Source organism: Rhinopithecus roxellana, chromosome 12 (genome assembly GCF_007565055.1).
Source record: "Rhinopithecus roxellana isolate Shanxi Qingling chromosome 12, ASM756505v1, whole genome shotgun sequence".
Classification (NCBI taxonomy): Eukaryota; Metazoa; Chordata; class Mammalia; order Primates; family Cercopithecidae; genus Rhinopithecus; species Rhinopithecus roxellana.
Window position 1 is genome coordinate 113,828,976 of NC_044560.1, and position 18,449 is coordinate 113,847,424.

Sequence of the window (18,449 nt, forward strand, 5' to 3'; positions counted from 1 at the left end):
GACAGCTGTGTGGTGGGCGTGGTTCCCAGCCAGAAGCTCCAGATGTGACCCCTGAAGCAGAGCTCTGCCAGCTGCTCCTTGAGGTTCCCCGAGGGAGGCTGGGGGGCCCCGGGGAACCCTCATCACTGTCAGTGAGTGTCAGGAAGCCAAGGCTTCATTCTACCCCCCAGGAGGATTCCTAGGTGTGACCTCTCATCCCAGCCTTTGTCCCCTGTTGCCCCCAGTCCCTGTGGCCCCTGCCAAAAGCCCAGAGGAGGCTGTGCTCTGCAAACTCCCCACCCCACCCTGTCACCACTGGGACACTTTTTGGAGAGCCAGGGACTGCCTTACTTTTGCACCATCTCCCCAGGCACCAGGCTGGTATCTCTCCAACCTCTGATCCAGGCCAGACTGGGGCTGGCTGGGGGGTGCTCACCCGGCCCCTCAACTGGGGGCTGGGCTGAGACACTGCCCCACCCCCCAACACTGGGTGCTGTTGCATCAGTTTCCGCACCCATGCATCAGTCTGCTGGCCGAGTCTCTGACTTGGCTGATGCAATGCGCTGCGGGTGAGAACCCTTGTGGCCATCTTTGGCCTGCTTGTTCTACTCCTTCCCCTCCTTGTTCCCTGCAGGGGGCCATCCACTCATGTCTCTCCCCTCAGGGCCTTCCACCTCACTGTCACCAGTGCTGCTTCACTGAGGCAGGAGCCTCTGGCTGGTGCCCCCTACCCTGCATGCCGTGAACCCTGACATGGGGCCCCAGCCTCTGCCTCCAGCTGCCCCCAGCCGCTTCCCTATGGACAGTCTTGTCTGCATTCCTGGGGTCCAGGTGCAGCTTATCCCCCTGCCTTCCACTCACCCAGGCTGCCAGCACTTCTGTGCCAGGCTGGGCAGAGACCATGTCCCCAAGAGCCACTGCCGCTCAGCAACCGCGTTCCCCTGCCTGCCGGGTGCACCTCCAGCTGCTAGCCGGGATATTAATAGCCTGTTTCCCAGGCAAGATGAATCTTGCTGTCGTCCTCCTCTCTGATACGCAGCTGCTTCCGCCCCAGTTGCCTCTCACTGCTCTAATGAAGCTCCTTGTTCCTGAAATTGTCCTTTCTGACCCTTTTAAATGTCTCTGCAGCACCTTGCACCTTGGGTTTCGATTGACCTCCTGCTCTAACAGAAGTTCAGGTTTGGCCTCTTGGTTTGACCTGAGGGGCACACCCCTCCCCAGCTCCCCTTATCCCCTGGCCTGCAGGAAAGAGGAGCTTGTGGTAGACAGTGGCCCCCACTGTCTTCCCAGCCTAGACCCTCAGGGCCCTGGTCCAGCTGGATGTTTGGCCCTCCAGGTGTGGCTACTTGGGGTGTCTGGCCTGGGGTCTGTCCCACTTGGGTTCAGCCTTGGTCTCAAACCTCCCTCTGCCTCCCCAGATCAGGGCCAGGCCGCCTGCTGCCTGCAGTAGGAGTATGCAGGGTCTCGAGGTGTGGGGACAGCAGAGGACAAGGAACAGAGGGGACCGGGCAGAGGAGGGCTGAGGGTGGTGAGCAATGCATACTGCCAGAGAGACCGGGGGAGCCCCCTATGGCCTGAGGCCCTGGGCTCACCCAGTGGTGTGGCTCCGCGTGATGACGGTAGCGTGAAGGGCGTAGGCCGGGATGGTCTGTAGGGCCTTTTGAGTTTGTGGTCTGGCCCAGGCCACAGCTCCGTGTGTGGCTTGATTGGAGCAGTCCCGAGGAAGACTTGGGAAGAGCAGGCCTTGCTGCGGGCTCTGGCAGGAGGGGTGGGTGTGGGCATGGGGTCAGGTGCTCATTGCCAGGTCCTGGCAGGGGCATGATGAGGGGTTGGTTTGGGGCTGGGGTGGGGGGCTGAGGTAGGGAGGGGAACCCTATAACAAGAGACTTGAGACTTCTTTTTTTTTTTTTTTTTTTTGAGACGGAGTCTGGCTCTGTCGCCCAGGCTGGAGTGCAGTGGCCGGATCTCAGCTCACTGCAAGCTCCGCCTCCCAGGTTCACGCCATTCTCCTGCCTCCGCCTCCCAAGTAGCTGGGACTACAGGCGCCCGCCTCGTCGCCTGGCTAGTTTTTTGTATTCTTTAGTAGAGACGGGGTTTCACCGTATTAGCCAGGATGGTCTCGATCTCCTGACCTTGTGATCCGCCCGTCTCGGCCTCCCAAAGTGCTGGGATTACAGGCTTGAGCCACCGCGCCCGGCCAAGACTTGAGACTTCTTCCTGTGGATGGCAAGCACCACGGGTCCCTGGAACATTTCGCTCCTGAAGGCTGGGAGCAAAGTCAGACATGGTAGATTGCTGAGAGCATCTAAGGAGGTAGACTTTAGGCCAGGTTTTCCTGAGAGCAGGAGACTGACCATGAAGGAGAGATGGTCTGTTGGGGGATTGTTGGCAGGGGATGAGTGGCCTGAGCTGAAGGCTGCCTGTCCATGAGGTTTCCATGCCTTAGCGGGGGTGCCTTTTTGGCACAAGGCAGTCGCCTCCCAGACAGACAGAAGCTGTACCGTGGGCGTGGGCAGTGAGTGGCAGGGCTCTGTTTCTTGCCATTGGCTGAGAAAGAAATATGGTCGGTATTTTACATTTCTTATATCAGTGTAAGAAATACACTTATTCAGGCTAAGTGTATTTCTTATCTTTCGGCATTTACTTAGATCACCTTGCACATTTGAAGACAATTGGTAGCAGATTGATTCCGTCTAAGCAAGCAGTTAAAGATGAAATTCTGAATTTGGGAGTTGTTAATGCGGGAATATTAATATTCAAAGATGTGAATTTTATTTTATTTTATTTTATTTTATTTTATTTTATTTATTTATTTATTTTTTGAGGCAGAGTCTCGCTCTGTCGCCCGGACTGGAGTGCAGTGGCCGGATCTCAGCTCACTGCAAGCTCCGCCTCCCGGGTTTATGCCATTCTCCTGCCTCAGCCTCCCGAGTAGCTGGGACTACAGGCGCCCGCCACCTCGCCCGGCTAGTTTTTTTTGTATTTTTAGTAGAGATGGGGTTTCACCGTGTTAGCCAGGATGGTCTCGATCTCCTGACCTCGTGATCCGCCCATCTCGGCCTCCCAAAGTGCTGGGATTACAGGCTTGAGCCACCGCGCCCGGCCTGATGTGAATTTTAAAACCCAGAAAGTAGAAGGACATTATTAAAACTTGACGATTATAGCAAAATACCAATCTGTGGTTTGAGGACCATGGTTTTCTGGTTACTGTTAACTTGGATATCAAGTTAATATTTAGGATTGTCTTCCTTTTTTTTTTTTTTTTTTTTTTGAGACGGAGTCTTGCCCTGTTGCCCAGGCTGGAGTGCAGTGACACGATCTTGGCTCATTGCAACCTTCACTACCCGGGTTCCAACAATTCTCCTGCCTCAGCCTCTCGAGTAGCTGGGATTACAGGCATGTGCCACCACATATGGCTAGTTTTTGTATTTTTAGTAGAGACGGGGTTTCACCATGTTGGCCAGGCTGGTCTCGAACTCCTGACCTCAGGCGATCCACCCGCTTCAGCTTCCCAAAATGCTAGGATTACAGGCGTGAGCCACCGTGCCCGGCCAGGATTGGCTTTCTAATTGTGACCCATGGAGTTCTCGGTGAGGGGAGGAACCCTCAAGAGGTGAGAATCTGACCCAGCCCTTTGGCAGGGAGCAGAGTGGAGGGGCTGCCTCATCTTTGGGTGAGATACTCCAGGGAAGAAGACAGGGGCTTTGGCCCTTTCATCTCCCAGCCCACATTTAGAGCTTATCAGGAAATTACACTGTGCTTCCAGGGCACTCCTACCCTCACAGGCCCAATGGGATTTCGTTGATACTTTTACACGATTAATACATGCTCATTGTAGATAATGCTAACCAGCATGGAGGCAAAAACGAGAACTATATGAATTTTATTATCCAGGGTTCAACCTCTTAACCTTGTCTTTTGGATTCTTCCATGTGTGTCTGATTGTGTTTCTCTGAGTATATTTTTGTGTCTGTGTATCTGTGTATATACATTGATCTGTGTCTGTGTGCACCTGTATGTGTGTATATCAGGGTGTGCATCTTTTTGTATGTATTTGCCTTAGTATGTGTGTGTATATCTGTGTCTGCATTCCCCTAAGCTTGTGCTTTAGTGTGTGTTTGTGTGTATGTGTTCTTGTTCATGCCTGCCTACGTCTGTGTGTGTCTGTGCATATACAGTGGGGTCTATCTATGTGTGTCTGAGCGTTACCCTGTTGTGCACATGGCTGTGTGTGTCTTTTCCAAGCGTATGCCTCTCTCTGTGTGTCTGTGTGTGTGCATCTGTGTCTGCGTGCTGAGTCACTCTATGCTGGGTCACTTGGCTGCTTGTGTGGATGTGCACGTGTATATGCATACGTACGTTGAGTAAAATGAAACGTTGATGGCGTGTTTGTCTACTGAGTATACTGGCCACTGCTTTTCCTGAGGTCAAAGTGGCATTTGGTGCAGTGGGAGCCAGAGACTATTTTGTAGTCTTGATTTATGTCACCTGCTGCCCTGTTCTTCACTCTGAACCACACTGGCTGCCTGTAGTCTCTTTGATATTTCATAAGTAAGGCTTTGATTCCACAACATTTAGGTTGACTTTGAATCATATAGTCCTGTTTGTATAGTTAAGGATCCTGAAAGCTTCAGAGATCTGGAATCGTCTCAGTCTGCTGTTAACCCCTTCTCTCTTCTCTCCCCTGTCCCTGCCCTTGTTCAGTTGGCTCAGGTAGGAGAAGGGCTGCTGGCCTCACAACCATGGCATTGCATCAATGTTTTCAACACCATTAACGGAGACTTGGGGGGTCCCTGGCTTGCAGGAGGACAGGAGGTCACGACCCTGCATGTGTTTGTATGTTGTATCCTTCCCTAAGATGGGGCAGTTGGTTTTTTCTTTCTTTAAAGAGACAGGGTGTCACTCTTGCCCAGGCTGCAGGGGTACAGTGGTGCAATCATGAATCACTATAACCACAACCTCCTGGGCTCAAGCGATCTTCCCACCTCAGCCTCCTGAATAGCTGGGACTACAGGTGTGGGCCAACACACCCAGATAATTCTGAAATTTTTTGTAGAGTCAAAGTTTCGCCGTGTTGCCCAGGCTGGTCTTGAACTCCTGGGCTCAAGTGATCTTTCTGCCTTGGCCTCCTAAACTGTTGGGATTACAGGTGTGAGCCACCACACCTGACTAAGGAGCAGGTCTTGGAATCCAGAGAGTTGAAGTCTTGCCGAGGCTTCTCTGCTGAGGCCTATAGCTTGTGCTAGGCTACCTTGTTCTCCAGCTTGAGCGCTGGGTCACACATGGTTCTCTTGTGTCAGAGATGTGCCCTGACCTGATCCTTTTGTCTCCTGGGGTCACCTTTTCAATGATGTTCATCTTATCGAAGAACAGCTTTTGGCTTTGTAGATTTTTCTTAGATGTTTCCTTTTTATTTCGTTGCTTTCTGCAAGGGGCATTCTTAGGATGGAAGTTCAGATCACTGATTTTCAGTGTTCTTTGCTGCTGTGTATATTTAGAGCTATGAGTTTTCCTGTAAGCACTGCTTTAGCTGAATTTCCCACAGGTTATGATATTTCATATTGTTATTTTCTAATTTCATTGTATTTTTATCTTTGAATCATGGGTATTTTTTGATTTCTCATTTAATTCTGTGATTAATGAACGTTCTCTGCATCTCAGCCCTTTAAAATATGTTGAAACTTCCAGCATGTGACCATTATGATAAATGTTTCACATACACTTAAAGAAAGTATGTATTCTGCAGCTATGGGTCATAGTGTCCTGTGTATGTCAATTACGTCAAGTTGGTTAATTTATTGTTTATATCTTCTATATCTTTCCTGATTTCCCTGCTTGCTTATTCTGTCACTACTACATTATTTTATGGCTGAAAATATTTTTCTATGGATACTTCCCACATTTCGTTTATCCATTCATCAGATGGTGAACATCTGGGTCGCTTCCAACTATTGGCTGTTCCGAGTAATGCTGCTATGAGCATAGATGTCAAACTTCTTGTGTGAACATATGCTTTCAGTTCCCTTGGGTATATACCTACAAGTAGAATTGCAGGGTCATCTAGGTGCCTTTCATGTCTTGTCTTGCCTATTTGCCTTGGCTAGAACCTGCAGTACAGAGTTGAATAGACTTGGAGACAGCAGACATGCTTGCCTTGTTCCTCATCTTAGGGGAAAGCTTTTAGTCTTTTACCATTTGGTATGTTATGATGTTAGTTGAGGGGATTTTTTGTAGATGCTTTTTATCAAGTTGAAGAAGTTCCCTTCCCTCCCTGGTTCATTGAGTGTTTATTATGAAAAGGTGTTGGATTTTATCAGATTGTTTTTCTCCATCTATTTATACAAGCATATGGTTTTGTTATGTGTTCTATTAATATGATTGATGTGTTACATTGATTTATTTTTGTATGTTGAAGGAATCTTGCATTCCTAGGAAAAAATCCCACTCGGTCATGATGTATATATATCCTTTTTATATGTTGCTGGATTCTGTTTGCTAGTGTTTTGTTGAAAAATTTTTGTGTCTCTCTTCACAAGGAATTTGGGTGTATAGTTTTATTTTCTTAAGATGTCTTTGTCTAACTTAGCATCAAGGTAATACTGACCTTGTAGAATGGTTGAAAAGTATTGCCTCCTCTTCTGTTGTTGTTGTTGTTGTTGTTGTTGTTATTTGTTTGTTTGTTTTGAGACGGAATCTTGCTCTGTCTCCCAGGCTGGAGTGCAGTGGTGGGATCTCAGCTCACTGCACCTCCGCCTCCTGGGTCCATGTGATTCTCCTGCCTCAGCCTCCCAAGTAGCTGGGATTACGGGCGCACACCATCATGCTTGGCTAATTTTTTAAATTTTTAGTAGAGATGGTGTTTTGCCGTGTCGGCCAGGCTGGTCTTGAACTCCTGACCTCAAGCCATCCTCCCACCTCTGCCTCCCAGGTGCTGGGATTATAGGCATGAGCCACAGCTCCTGGGCCTTTTCTGGTAAGAGTTTATGAAAATTGGTGTAAATTATTTAAACATTTGATAGAATTGCTATTCATTTCATAGAAGACATTGGTCCTGGGCTTTTCTTTATGAGAAGTTTTTTTTATTAGAAATTTGATCTCTTGTTAAGGTCTGTTTAGATTTTCTCTTCCTTCCTTCCCTCCTTCCCTCCCTCCCTCCCTCCTTCCCTCCCTCCCTCCCTCCTTCCTTCCCTCCTTCCCTCCTTCCCTCCTCCCTCCTTCCCTCCTTCCCTCCTTCCCTCCTTCCCTCCTTCCCTCCTTCCCTCCTTCCCTCCTTCCCTCCTTCCCTCCTTCCCTCCTTCCTTCCTTCCTTCCTTCCTTCCTTCCTTCCTTCCTTCCTTCCTTCCTTCCTTCCCAGAGTCTCACTCTTGTCACCCAGGCTGGAGTGCAATGGCACGATCTTGGCTCACTGCATGCTCAGCCTCCTGGGTTCAGGTGATTCTCCTGCCTCAGCCTCCTGAGTAGCTGGGACTATAGGCACAAGCCACCACGCCCAGCTAATTTTTGTATTTTAGTAAAGATGGATGGGGTTTTGCCATGTTGGCCAGGCTGGTCTCGAACTCCTGACCTCAGGTGATCTGCCTACGTCGGCCTCCCAAAGTGCTGGGATTACAGGCGTGAGCCACTGCGCCCGGCATAGATTTTCTATTTCTTATATCAATTTAATAGTTTGTGTCTTTAGGGATTTGTTTCAAATAGGTTTTCCAATTTGTTGCTATATGTTATTTATAGTATTCCCTTACAAACTTTTTTGTTTCTGTAAAGTCAGTATTAATTTCCCCCTTTTTCATTCCTTTAAGGTTTGATATATGATCCATTGGTTATTTAGGAGTCTACTGTTTAATTTCTACATATTTGTCAATTTTTCTATTTTCCTTATGTTACTGATTTCTTATTTCATTCCATTTTGGTCAGAGGGCATGCTTAGTGTGATTTCAGTCTTTCGAAATGTATTGGAACTTGTTTTGTGACCTAACATAAAGTGTATCCTGGAGAATGATCCATGTGCACTTGAGAAAATGGCTATTCTGCTGCTATTGGCTGAGTGTTTTAGAAGCGCCTGTTAGGTCTGTTTGGGGGGAGGGGGCGGGTGTGTGTGTATTTTTTTTTTTTTTTTTGAAACGGAGACTTTCTCTGTCGCTTGCCTGGAGTGCAGTGGCGCGATCTTGGCTTACTGCAATCTCCGCCTTCTAGGTTCAAGCGATTCTCTTGCCTCAGCCTCCTGAGTAGCTGGGATTACAGGCGCCTGCTATCATGCTCCGCTAATTTTTGTGTTTTTAGTAGAGATGGGTTTTCACCGTATTGGCCAGGATGGTCTCGATCTCCTGACCTTGTGATCCACCCACCTCAGCCTCCCAAAGTGCTGGGCTACAGGTGTGAGCCACCATGTTTTTGTTCAGGTCTTCTGTTTCCTTTTTAATCTTCTGTCCAGTTGTTTTATTCATTACCGAAAGTAGATTATTGACGTGTCCAACTATTGTCAGTTTCTCTAATTTTGTTAGATTTTGATACGTATATCTTAGAGCTCTGTTATGTGCATATGTTTGTAATTGTTTTATCTTTGTGGATTAACCTAATTATCGTTATAAAATGTCCTCTTTGTTTTTAGTACAACTTTGTATATTAAGGCTTATTTTGTCTGATGTTAGTATAGCGATTCTAGTTCCATTTTCATTTCTCTTTGTGTAGCACATCGTTTCTCATCCTTTTACTTTCAACCTATTTGTGTCTTTGAATCTAAAGTGTGTCTCTTTAGAGCGTATAGTTGAATCATATTTTAAAAATTCATTCTGCCTGGCTTTTATTAAAAAGTAAAAAAATAACAGATGCTGGCAAGGTTGCAGAGAAAAAGGAACACTTATACACTGATGGTGGGAGTGTAAGTTAGTTAAACCGTTGTGGAAGACAGCGTGGCAATTCCGCAAAGACCTAAAAACAGAAATATCATTCGACCCAGCAATCCCATTACTGAGTATACACCCAAAGGAATATAGATTGTTCTGTTCTAAAAAGCACATGCATGTGTATGTTCACTGCAGCACTCTTCACAATAGCAAACACATGGAATCAACGTAAATGCCTGTCAATGGTAGACTGGATAAAGAAAATGTGGTATGGTATACACCATGGAATACTACGCAACCATAAAAAAGAATGAGATCATGTCCTTTGCAAGAACATGAATGGAGCTGGAGGCTGTTATCCTCAGCAAACTAATGCAGGAACAGAAAACCAAATGCCACATGTTCTCACTTGCAAGTGGGACTAAATGATGAGAACACATGGACACGTAGAGGGGAACAACACACACTGGGGCCTATTGGAAGGTGAAGGGTGGGAGGAGGAAGACGATCAGGAAAAATAACTAATGGGCACTAGACTTAATACCTAGGTGGCAGAATGATCTGTACAACAAAGCCTCATGACACAAGTTTACCTGTATAAGAAACCTGCACATGTAACCCTGAACTTAAAAAAAAAGAATTCATTCTGCCAATCCTTGCCTTGTGATTGGAGAATTTAATCCATTTACATCTAAAGTAATTATTGATAAGGAAAAACTCTACCATTTTAAAATTAGTTTTCTATGTCTTATAACATTTTTGCTCCTCACTTTCTCCATTACATTTTTTTGTGTTTGATTTGTTTTTGTATTGTAACATCTTGGTTTCTTTCTCATTTCCTTTTCTGTATGTTTTAGCTATTTTCTTATTGATCATGGGGATACAGTTGACTATTAAACTTGAAAATCAGTTTGCATTAATGTCAACTTAATTTAAATAGTTTGCAAAAGCTTGCCCCTAGATGTCTCCTTTTCCTCTCTCTCTTTAGTGTTGTTATTGCCTGTGGATTGCGTCTTTATTCATTTTGTACTTATCAATACAGATTTACAATTATTGCTTTATTTAGTTGTCTTTTAAGTCAGGAGAGAAAAGGAGTTATAAACAAAAAATACATTTATACTGTCTTTATATTTATCTATATGGTTGCCATTGCCAGTACTCTCTTTCTCTTCATGTGGATTCAAGTTACTCTGTAGTATCTTCTCATTTTAGTTGAAACAGTTCCCTTTAGTTTTTCTTTCAGGTTAGGTCTGCTAGTGATAAATTCTCTTGGGTTTTGCTTATCTGGGATGTTTTAGTTCTCCCTCATTTTTTAATAATGGCTTTGCTGGATATAGAATTCTTGGTGGACTTTTTTTTTTCTTTCAGCACTTTAAATGTCATCCCACTGCCTTCTGTTCACCATAGGCTTTGATGAGAAATCAGCTATTAATCTAATTGAGGATCCTTTGTAAGTGATGAATTATTAATACTTTCCTCTTGCTGCTTTCAAGATACTTTTTTGACAGTTTGATTATGATGTGTCTGAGTATAGATATCTTTGAATTTGTCCTACTTGGAGTTCATGGAGCTTTATGGATATGTAGGTTAATGTTTTTCATCAAATTGGTGAGGTTTTTGCTTTCTCTGCATTCTTTCCTTCTGGTACTCCTATTGTGTGTATTTTGGTATACTTGACACAAGAGACCATACTGTCTGCCTAGTGGGGATCGAGGCTGGTGTTTTGTAGCCATAAAGCTTACTCTCCAACTGACTGCATTTGGAGGACATGACCCAGGCTGCCAGGTCTGCTGCAGGAAGGGATCGACAGGCCTTTCGTGGGTCAGGAAGTCATGAAATTAAAGTGTGGGACTCTCTCCTCATCATGTGTGCATGTCTTGAATGAAGTGGTTCTTGCTGGGACATGATAGACTGTTGGATTAATGGGCTTGATTTCTTTTTCCCCCACAGGTTTGAAGTCAACAACACCATTCTTCACCCAGAGATCGTTGAGTGGTGAGTACGGCCTGTGGTCACCGTGCCTGTTTGTTGTGCTCAGCTCATGGGGATGGAATGCCCTGTTGTTCCTGCCCACACCATCTCAGAGAGCCCCTCAAAAAGCAGATTCCCAGAACCTTCTCCCATAGCCTTTTCTGTTTTGCTTGTTCTTTGTTGTTGGTTGGCTGGCTGTACTCTTTTTGAAAGGGCATGAGTCACTTAAACATCAATTAAACTTATTTGCGATCTTACAAAAACTCCTACCATAAGTAAACCAAACTTAGATAGCTCCAGCATAAGGTAGATAGTGAAAAGGGCAGAAATAAACATCACGCATAATCCCATTGCCAGGAAAGTAAACACATTTTCCTCACATCACGCATGTGTCTTGACAAAGGTAGCATTCTGTTCTACACATTCTTCTGTCACCTTCTTCCTTCCTGTGGTGATACTGTTAGCCCTTACCTGCTGCACAACTGGCTTCTACTAGCTGCCTACAAAGTGAGCTGTTTTATGCTGGGCGTCACCTCTGTGGGCCCTGGAAGTGGCCCTCCAATCCCAGTGTGCCACCAGTTTCTTCCTAAGCCATCGCATTGCTCTTTGACAGCAGCAAGGCATTTTTTCTTTGCTGGATGACTACACTTACTGAGAATGTAGAAGAGAGGCGAGGCCAGGCCTTTGCCACATCATCACTTGCCTAGGAGATGTGTAGCCTTCTCACATCTGACCATAAGTCTGTATGATCACATTTTCTTTCCCATCTAGCTGGGAACTCTGACTCGCCTAGTCTTAGAGCTTGGGACCAAGGAGGTGTCCTGAAAGATGAATGGGCATTGGCTGTGGAAAAAGGAGTAGGAGAGAGTGGCCGAGGCGAAAGGACCACTCGTTCACAGAAACAAGAGAAAGGGTGGTGGCTTTGTGTGGCCAGTGCGAAGCCAGGGAGCAGAGCCCGAGAACAGTTGGAGAGACAGGCAATGGCTGGGTGGGCCTTGGTGTCCGTCTTGACTTTTTCTTCAGAGGAATGGGAAACACAGGAAACCCTTGAATGGTTTAAGCAGGAGAATGGTAAGATTGGGTTTGCATTTAAAAAATCATTTTGACCTCAGACTAGAGACCCAGCTGCAGGGCAAGTATGGGAACAGGTGGCAAGTTAGGAGGCTGTTGCGGGGGTGCAGCTGGCAGTAGAGGGCAGAGGCAGGACAGAGCTGAGTGGTGAGGCTGCAGTCAAGATGGAAAGCTCCTGGGAGGGACCAGTTGTGAGACGTGAGTGAAGGGCGGAGTTGAAGGTGACTCCAGGTTTTTGTCCCGCACAGCTAGGTGGTGTGTCACTGAGATGGGGACAACTGGGAGGGCCAGATACCAGGGCAGATCTGGGACTTGGGGTGTGTTGAATCTGAGGCAGTTGCCAGTGTGAGAGAGGGCTGAGCTGGGGGTGGAGAACTGAGGGCTGACGATAGGCGCTAATACTGCACCCTCAGGGTTAGAGGCCAGTGGGTCTCTAACCAGTGGGCCCTCACAGCCACCCTCTGTGAAGATGGGGCTGGTGTTCTTCAAGTTCACAGTTACCTCTTGTTTTTATAAAGTGACAAAGCCAAGCTGGTGGCTCATGCCTGTAATCCCAGCACTTTGGGAGACCAACATGAGAGAATCACTTGGGGCCAAGAGTTTGAGACCAGCCCGAGTAACAGAGAGAGATCCCATCTTTACAAAAACAAAATTTCAAAAAATTAGCCGAGCATGGCATTGGACTCCTGTAGTCCTAGCTTCTTGGGAGGCTGAGGCAGGAAGATCACTTGAGCCCAGGAGGTCGAGGCTGCAGTGAGCCATGATTATACTACCATACTCCAGCCCGAGTGACAGAGCGAGACCTTGTCTCAAAAAAATAAAGTAATAAGTGCCTGACTTGTCTGTAAAAGGCAAAAGATTTATAAGCTCTGAAGAGAAACCAGAGAGCCTGTCCTATTTGTAGCCCCCATTTGGCGGAAGAATAAATCCTGGGTACTTAGAATGGGCCATGTCCACTTAACACTGCCTCACGTGGGACATTCCCTTGTGGTCGCTTACAGCTTGGGTGCCTTGGAGTCCACAGCTGGGTCCTGTACTCCCACATCTCCTAAGGGATAAGTCATTAATTCGTCACTTTCGAAGAAGCATGCTTTAATTCAAGTGACATTTTTGAGGCTTTGAGGTCGCGCCCGCGTTCGTAAGCATACCTCCCATCTTTATTAAAGCAAGCAGCAGAAAGGACTTATTTGGCAGTTGATGGCAGTAGAACTGTTTTAGAAATGTCATATCGTCCCTGCTGCTCAGGGGTATGTTTTAATAGCCCGGGTCCCTGTCATTCTCGGTGGGTTCACTGTAGTCATGATCATCACACTCCCTGGGTCATTGAAGGAAGGATGCTGTGTGGGGTGGCGGGCAGGTCCTTTATTAACAGGAAAGGGTGGGCTTTCCCTGATGTTAGATTACGACTCAGGGGCACATCTTTTGTCGTTAGGTCTTGAATATCTTCACCATCCTCTCTCTCTGGTAGGATCATGGGGATAACAGGAAACCATCAACTAGGGCACATGTGAATTCTAGCCCCAGCTCCTCCCTACTCAGGAAGTCATGAGTTTTCTGAGCCTCAGCTTCTTGATCTGTAAAACGGAGATGTGGTGAAACCTAACTCATGGTATCGATATGAAGATTCACCCAGCCTCAGTTTCCTCACTTGCAAAGTAGGCTCAAAGATTGAGAGTATAAGTCAAGTGCTGACATGTCTTTTTTTTTTTTTTTTTGAGGCGGAGTCTCGCTCTGTCGCCCGGACTGGAGTGCAGTGGCCAGATCTCAGCTCACTGCAAGCTCTGCCTCCCGGGTTCACGCCATTCTCCTGCCTCAGCCTCCCGAGTAGCTGGGACTACAGGCGCCCGCCACCTCGCCCGGCTAGTTTTTGTATTTTTAGTAGAGACGGGGTTTCACCGTGTTAGCCAGGATGGTCTCGATCTCCTGACCTCATGATCCGCCCGTCTCGGCCTCCCAAAGTGCTGGGATTACAGGTTTTTTTTTTTTTTTTTTTTTTTAAGAGACAGGATCTCACTTTGTCTCTCAGGCTGGAGTGCAATGGCGGGATCGTAGCTTTCTGTAGCCTTGACCTCCTGAGCTCAGGCGATCCTCCCATCTCAGCCTTCCAAGTAGCTATGACTACAGGTACATGCCACCACACCCAGCTAATTTTTCTGTTTTTTTGTAGAGACGGGGTCTCCTATGTTGCCCAGGCTGGTCTCGAACTCCTGGCCTTAAGAGATCCTCCTACCTCAGCCTTCCAAAGTGTTGGGATTATAGGCATGAGCCATTGCACCCAGCCTGGCACATTTTTTTTTTTTTTTTTTTTAGATGGAGTCTTGCTCTGTTGTCCAGGCTGGAGTGCAGTGGCATGATCTTGGCTCACTGCAACCTCTGCCTCCCGGGTTCAAGTGATTCTTGTGCCTCAGCCCCCACCTCCCCACTACAGGTACGCACCACCACGCCCGGCTACTTTTTGTATTTTTAGTAGAGATGGGGTTTCACCATGTTAGCCAGGCTGCAGCCCGGCACATCTTGATAACACTGTCACCTGTTAAGACTCCGTGTATACAAGGTGTTGTGCTAAGCACTTGACACATGTCACTGTATTTAAAGATATTTTATTTGTGGTGTGTTAGGTAAGTGTTCTAGTTATTCCCATGCTACAGATGAAGAAACTGAGGCACAGGGAAGTTAGTGACTTGCCCAAGAAAATGCCAGTTGAGCCCAGACTGTTGAACCCAGGCTCTTGCACTGCTCCTTGCAGCTCTGAGGGGGTACCCATGGAGTGGGGCTGCCTGAGTGTCAGTCATCCTCCCAGCTCACTACTGGTCCAGTGCCCTTGGAATGGTCTTGTGCTGGGGCCAGGGTATGGTAGGGTGGAGGACCAGGGGCAGATGCTTGGCTTCTTTGGCACCCACATGCACCTCAGCTCCCTCTGGCAGCTTGGCTGGGGACATGAGGTTCCTCCGGAGGTTGTCTGACTGGAAGGCAGCAGCAAGCAGCCTTTCCTAGCACGGGCAAACTTGCTTTCTCATTTTTGTTCAGCTGTCAATTCATTTCCTTCCTGTGACTGTTTTATTGTTTTCTATTCTCTCAAGGAGCGCCTTTTTGATTTCCTGTAAATTCCTCTATAATCATACTCTTCCCCACAAACATGAGATCATAACTGATAATTTCTTTTCTTGTGCCGGGTAGTGCAGTTTGAATGTGAAGGTCAAAAGTTGAAACTTCAAAAGAGCAGGCATCTTACTTCCATAATTTAGGCTGTGGTTCTGCTTTACTGTTTTGCAGATGATTAAATTGATCTGAAGGCAAGGTGGGAAATAAAAGGAGATGCTTTCATACAACCTGATAGCTCAGTGCCTTGGGTTTCAGTTAAGTACCTCTGGAAGCGTCAGGGGAGAGCAGGCGTGTCAGCAATTGCCGTGTGCCTTCTTGGGTTTTAAGCGAGACTGTGTTAAATTGAGTCATCTGCCGGTTTTAGAGCTGTTAATTACACAGAACGAAAGTATCCTGCATGCATTAATCAGGCGGTGGGTAACGTGTCTATTTCTGCTCACCAGCCTCTCTGTGTGCACAGGAGATGGGAAGCTATGGTTGGTTCACAGGTAGACGTGTCCCAGGATTCTACGTCCTGGGTAACATGTCCCAAATTAGAAAAGATACGTAGATGATGACCTAAATTCTCGGTGTGTCTGTGAAAAGGATTCCAGTAGCATTGCTCATCTTTGTGTCCTCATGAATAGGCATTTAACCCTACGCCAGCAAGAAAGCCACATGGGAAGTGGGACTCCTAGGTGAGAGTGAGAACTTGAGTCACCACGCGCCAGGAGGCAGGAGATGGATGTGGGAGCATCAGACAGAAGGAAAGGCGTGGCCAGGCCCTGGTCCAGCGTGGAGGTGGACCTCTGCCCCACGTCTGCCCATCTCTAGCTAGGTTTCAGGCACACTCGGCTCACGGCTGAGCTAAGCCATCGTTTTCTTCGTGGCTCTGGTTTCTTTGAGAGGACTTATTGATTGATTTCCCCCGAGGATATGTAATTCCAGCCAGCTCTTTTCTTTCTGTCCTTCCCCTTGTGGGATTTTATCCTTTGCATCTCTGGGTCATGGAGTGTGGAAGGGGTAGTTGTTGGGGGTTCAGTGGTGTTGAATTCCTGCCCACCTGGCTCCAACAGAACCACTCCCTGCGCATCCACCTCCAGGAGAGATGGAATTCCTGGCCCTTTAAATGAGTTTTGTTCAACACGGTGGCACTTTGATGCTTAGAGGCTGATTTTGGAAATGCTTCATCCTTGTCTCACTACTATTTTAATCAGTGGAGTGTTTAGACCTCAGTTAATTGATATCTTAATTCAGGGTTTAATGCTCAGAGGCAGTTCTGTGACTTGTGAATATTTAAGGAAAAAAATAAGGTTGCACAAATACATCTTTGCCTCATCTAGTTTTTGTGATTTTAGGTCTGTAGCAGGAGAGCAGGCCCACATCGGGTAGGAGCCTTTGCCTCGCAGCACCCCCTGTCTGTTTGAGCAGCCTCCAGGCATGGTGATGCCCACAGCGTGGCCATGAGCTGGGGACTCTCTGTGAGGCTGTGCAGTGCCCACATCTCCTGGCACGTGTTTTCCTGGCCAAAGAACCTGAGCTGACTTCTGCCCAAAGTTCTCTTTTTAGAGACAGGGTCTTATGCTCTTGCCTAGGCCGGAATGCAGTGTTGTAATCATGGCTCACTGCAACCTCCGACTCGCAGGCTCAAGTCATCCTCCCACTTCAGCCTCCCGAGTAGCTGAGACTACAGGTGCACACCACCATGCCTAGTTGATTTTTCTCTTCTTTTTTTTTTTTTTGAGACGGAGTTTCGCTCTTGTTGCCCAGGCTGGAGTGCAATGGCACAATTTTGGCTCACCGCAACTTCTGCCTCCCGGGTTCAAACGACCCTTCTGCCTCAGCCTCCTGAGTAGCTGGGATTACAGACATGTGCCACCACGCCCGGCTAATGTTGTATTTTTAGTAGAGACGGGGTTCCTCCATGTCAGGCTGGTCTTGAACTTCTGACCTCAGGTGATCCCCCTGCCTCGGCCTCCCAAAGTGCCAGGATTACAGGCATGAGCCACCACGCCTGGCCTTCTGTCTGATTTTTAAATATTTTGTAGAGACAGGTTATCGCTGTGTTGCCCAGGCTGGCCTCGAATTCCTTTGCTCAGCCTTGGCCTGAGATCCTCCAGCCTTGGCCTTCCACAGTGCCGGGATTACAAGCATGAGCCACCATGCCCGGCCTGCTCAAACTTCTTAGGTGGCATCTTTGTCATCCTGTCCTGAGCCATGATTCTCTCTTGCTTCCTGGAGGAGGTGGCCTTTGTCCTCTCATGGGGCTGTCAGCCTTGTAGTAGATCATACTTTTAACAACCATCCAACACATGCCCCAGGGCAGACAAGGATGGGACTGAGTCTGACCATGCATCTCTCACTCCAGGGGCCAGTGGAGCCACGGAGGCTGGGGCACCCTTTTGTCCTTCTCTGTTCATGCTCAAGAACACTGGAAATGGGTTCATCATATTCAGCGTGGTGCATTCCTCCTGGAGATAGGGAGAAACTGTGCGGAATGCTGGAAAATCCCGTTCTTTTCTGCAGTCATCTTAAAAACTGTTTCCGGTGTTTGTGCTGTGAGATAACCAGGCCAGGCTGGGATGCATCCCTCTATGCCTGGCGCCTGGGTGAGACTTCAGGCCCAGAATGCCCTATGGATAATTGGTTAACCAGCACACAGCAGACGTCTATTTAAGCATAGATTCAATTGGGCCAGGCCAAAGCCCAGCCAGGCTGGTTTCATCAGAGAACTGCCTTTGTGGAATAATTTGCCCTGGTTCAGTTTGATTTTTTTTTTTTTTTCCACTTCCCCCAAAGTAAGATTGGAAAAGCAAGTAGGTCCCTGGGCCTCGACGGCAGAGATGCTTATCGCCTCTGCTGGGAGGAAGATGTGGTCCTTTCTCCTTTGGCAGATTATGACCTCTTCCTGCTCATCACCATAGGAGGATGCCCCAGCTGCAGTGGGAGGCGGAGTGGAGAGCCTGGGAGCATGGGCTCCTGTCGTCAACCTGGGGCTGCTCTTCCTACCTGTGGGACTGGGACGAAGCAGTGGCAGAGGGAGTTTGGGCTGCTGGAGCCTGGGGAGGCTTTGCCCCTGCTGTGCTCGGTTTGGCAACATCCCATGCTGCCATGGGGTGGAGAGGGTTGGGTGGAGAGGCCTCCTTTTCTCTTTGAAATGAGGCCATCAGCTCTCCTTGTTGGAAATGAGCTGTTGTCTGGCTTTGGTGGAAGGCCAGGTAGCTTTGATGACACATAGTTACTGCGTGTCTGTGCTGGTGCTGGGACCCTGTCTTCCAGGGCTATATATGGCCTTTCAGAAGATACTTAAATTAAAAGAATTCTAAGTGTTAGAGGTTTCTGAGGATTTGTCTAGACTACCCAGGGAACACAGAGAAGGGATTTAGCCCAGGGTGGGAGGGTAGAAGGGGGTCGTCTCCAACCCCGAGAAAAGTGTGTTTTGAGTGGGAGCTGGAGGTGGGCAGGAACAAGTTCCAGGCAGAGGAGGGAGGAGGTAGGAGGCTGGGA

At 47.6% G+C, this 18,449-nt stretch overlaps 1 protein-coding gene across 2 annotated transcripts in view; it reads left to right on the plus strand.

The window, feature by feature from the left end:
- The window catches only part of PEPD (peptidase D), a 136,002-nt gene that overhangs the window by 34,132 nt on the left and 83,421 nt on the right, over positions 1-18,449 (plus strand). For both annotated transcript variants that reach the window (XM_010359608.2, XM_030942847.1), the window contains exon 7: positions 10,770-10,814. In XM_010359608.2, the coding sequence (XP_010357910.1) occupies positions 10,770-10,814 (45 nt within the window). The remainder of the gene's footprint in view (positions 1-10,769; positions 10,815-18,449) is intronic.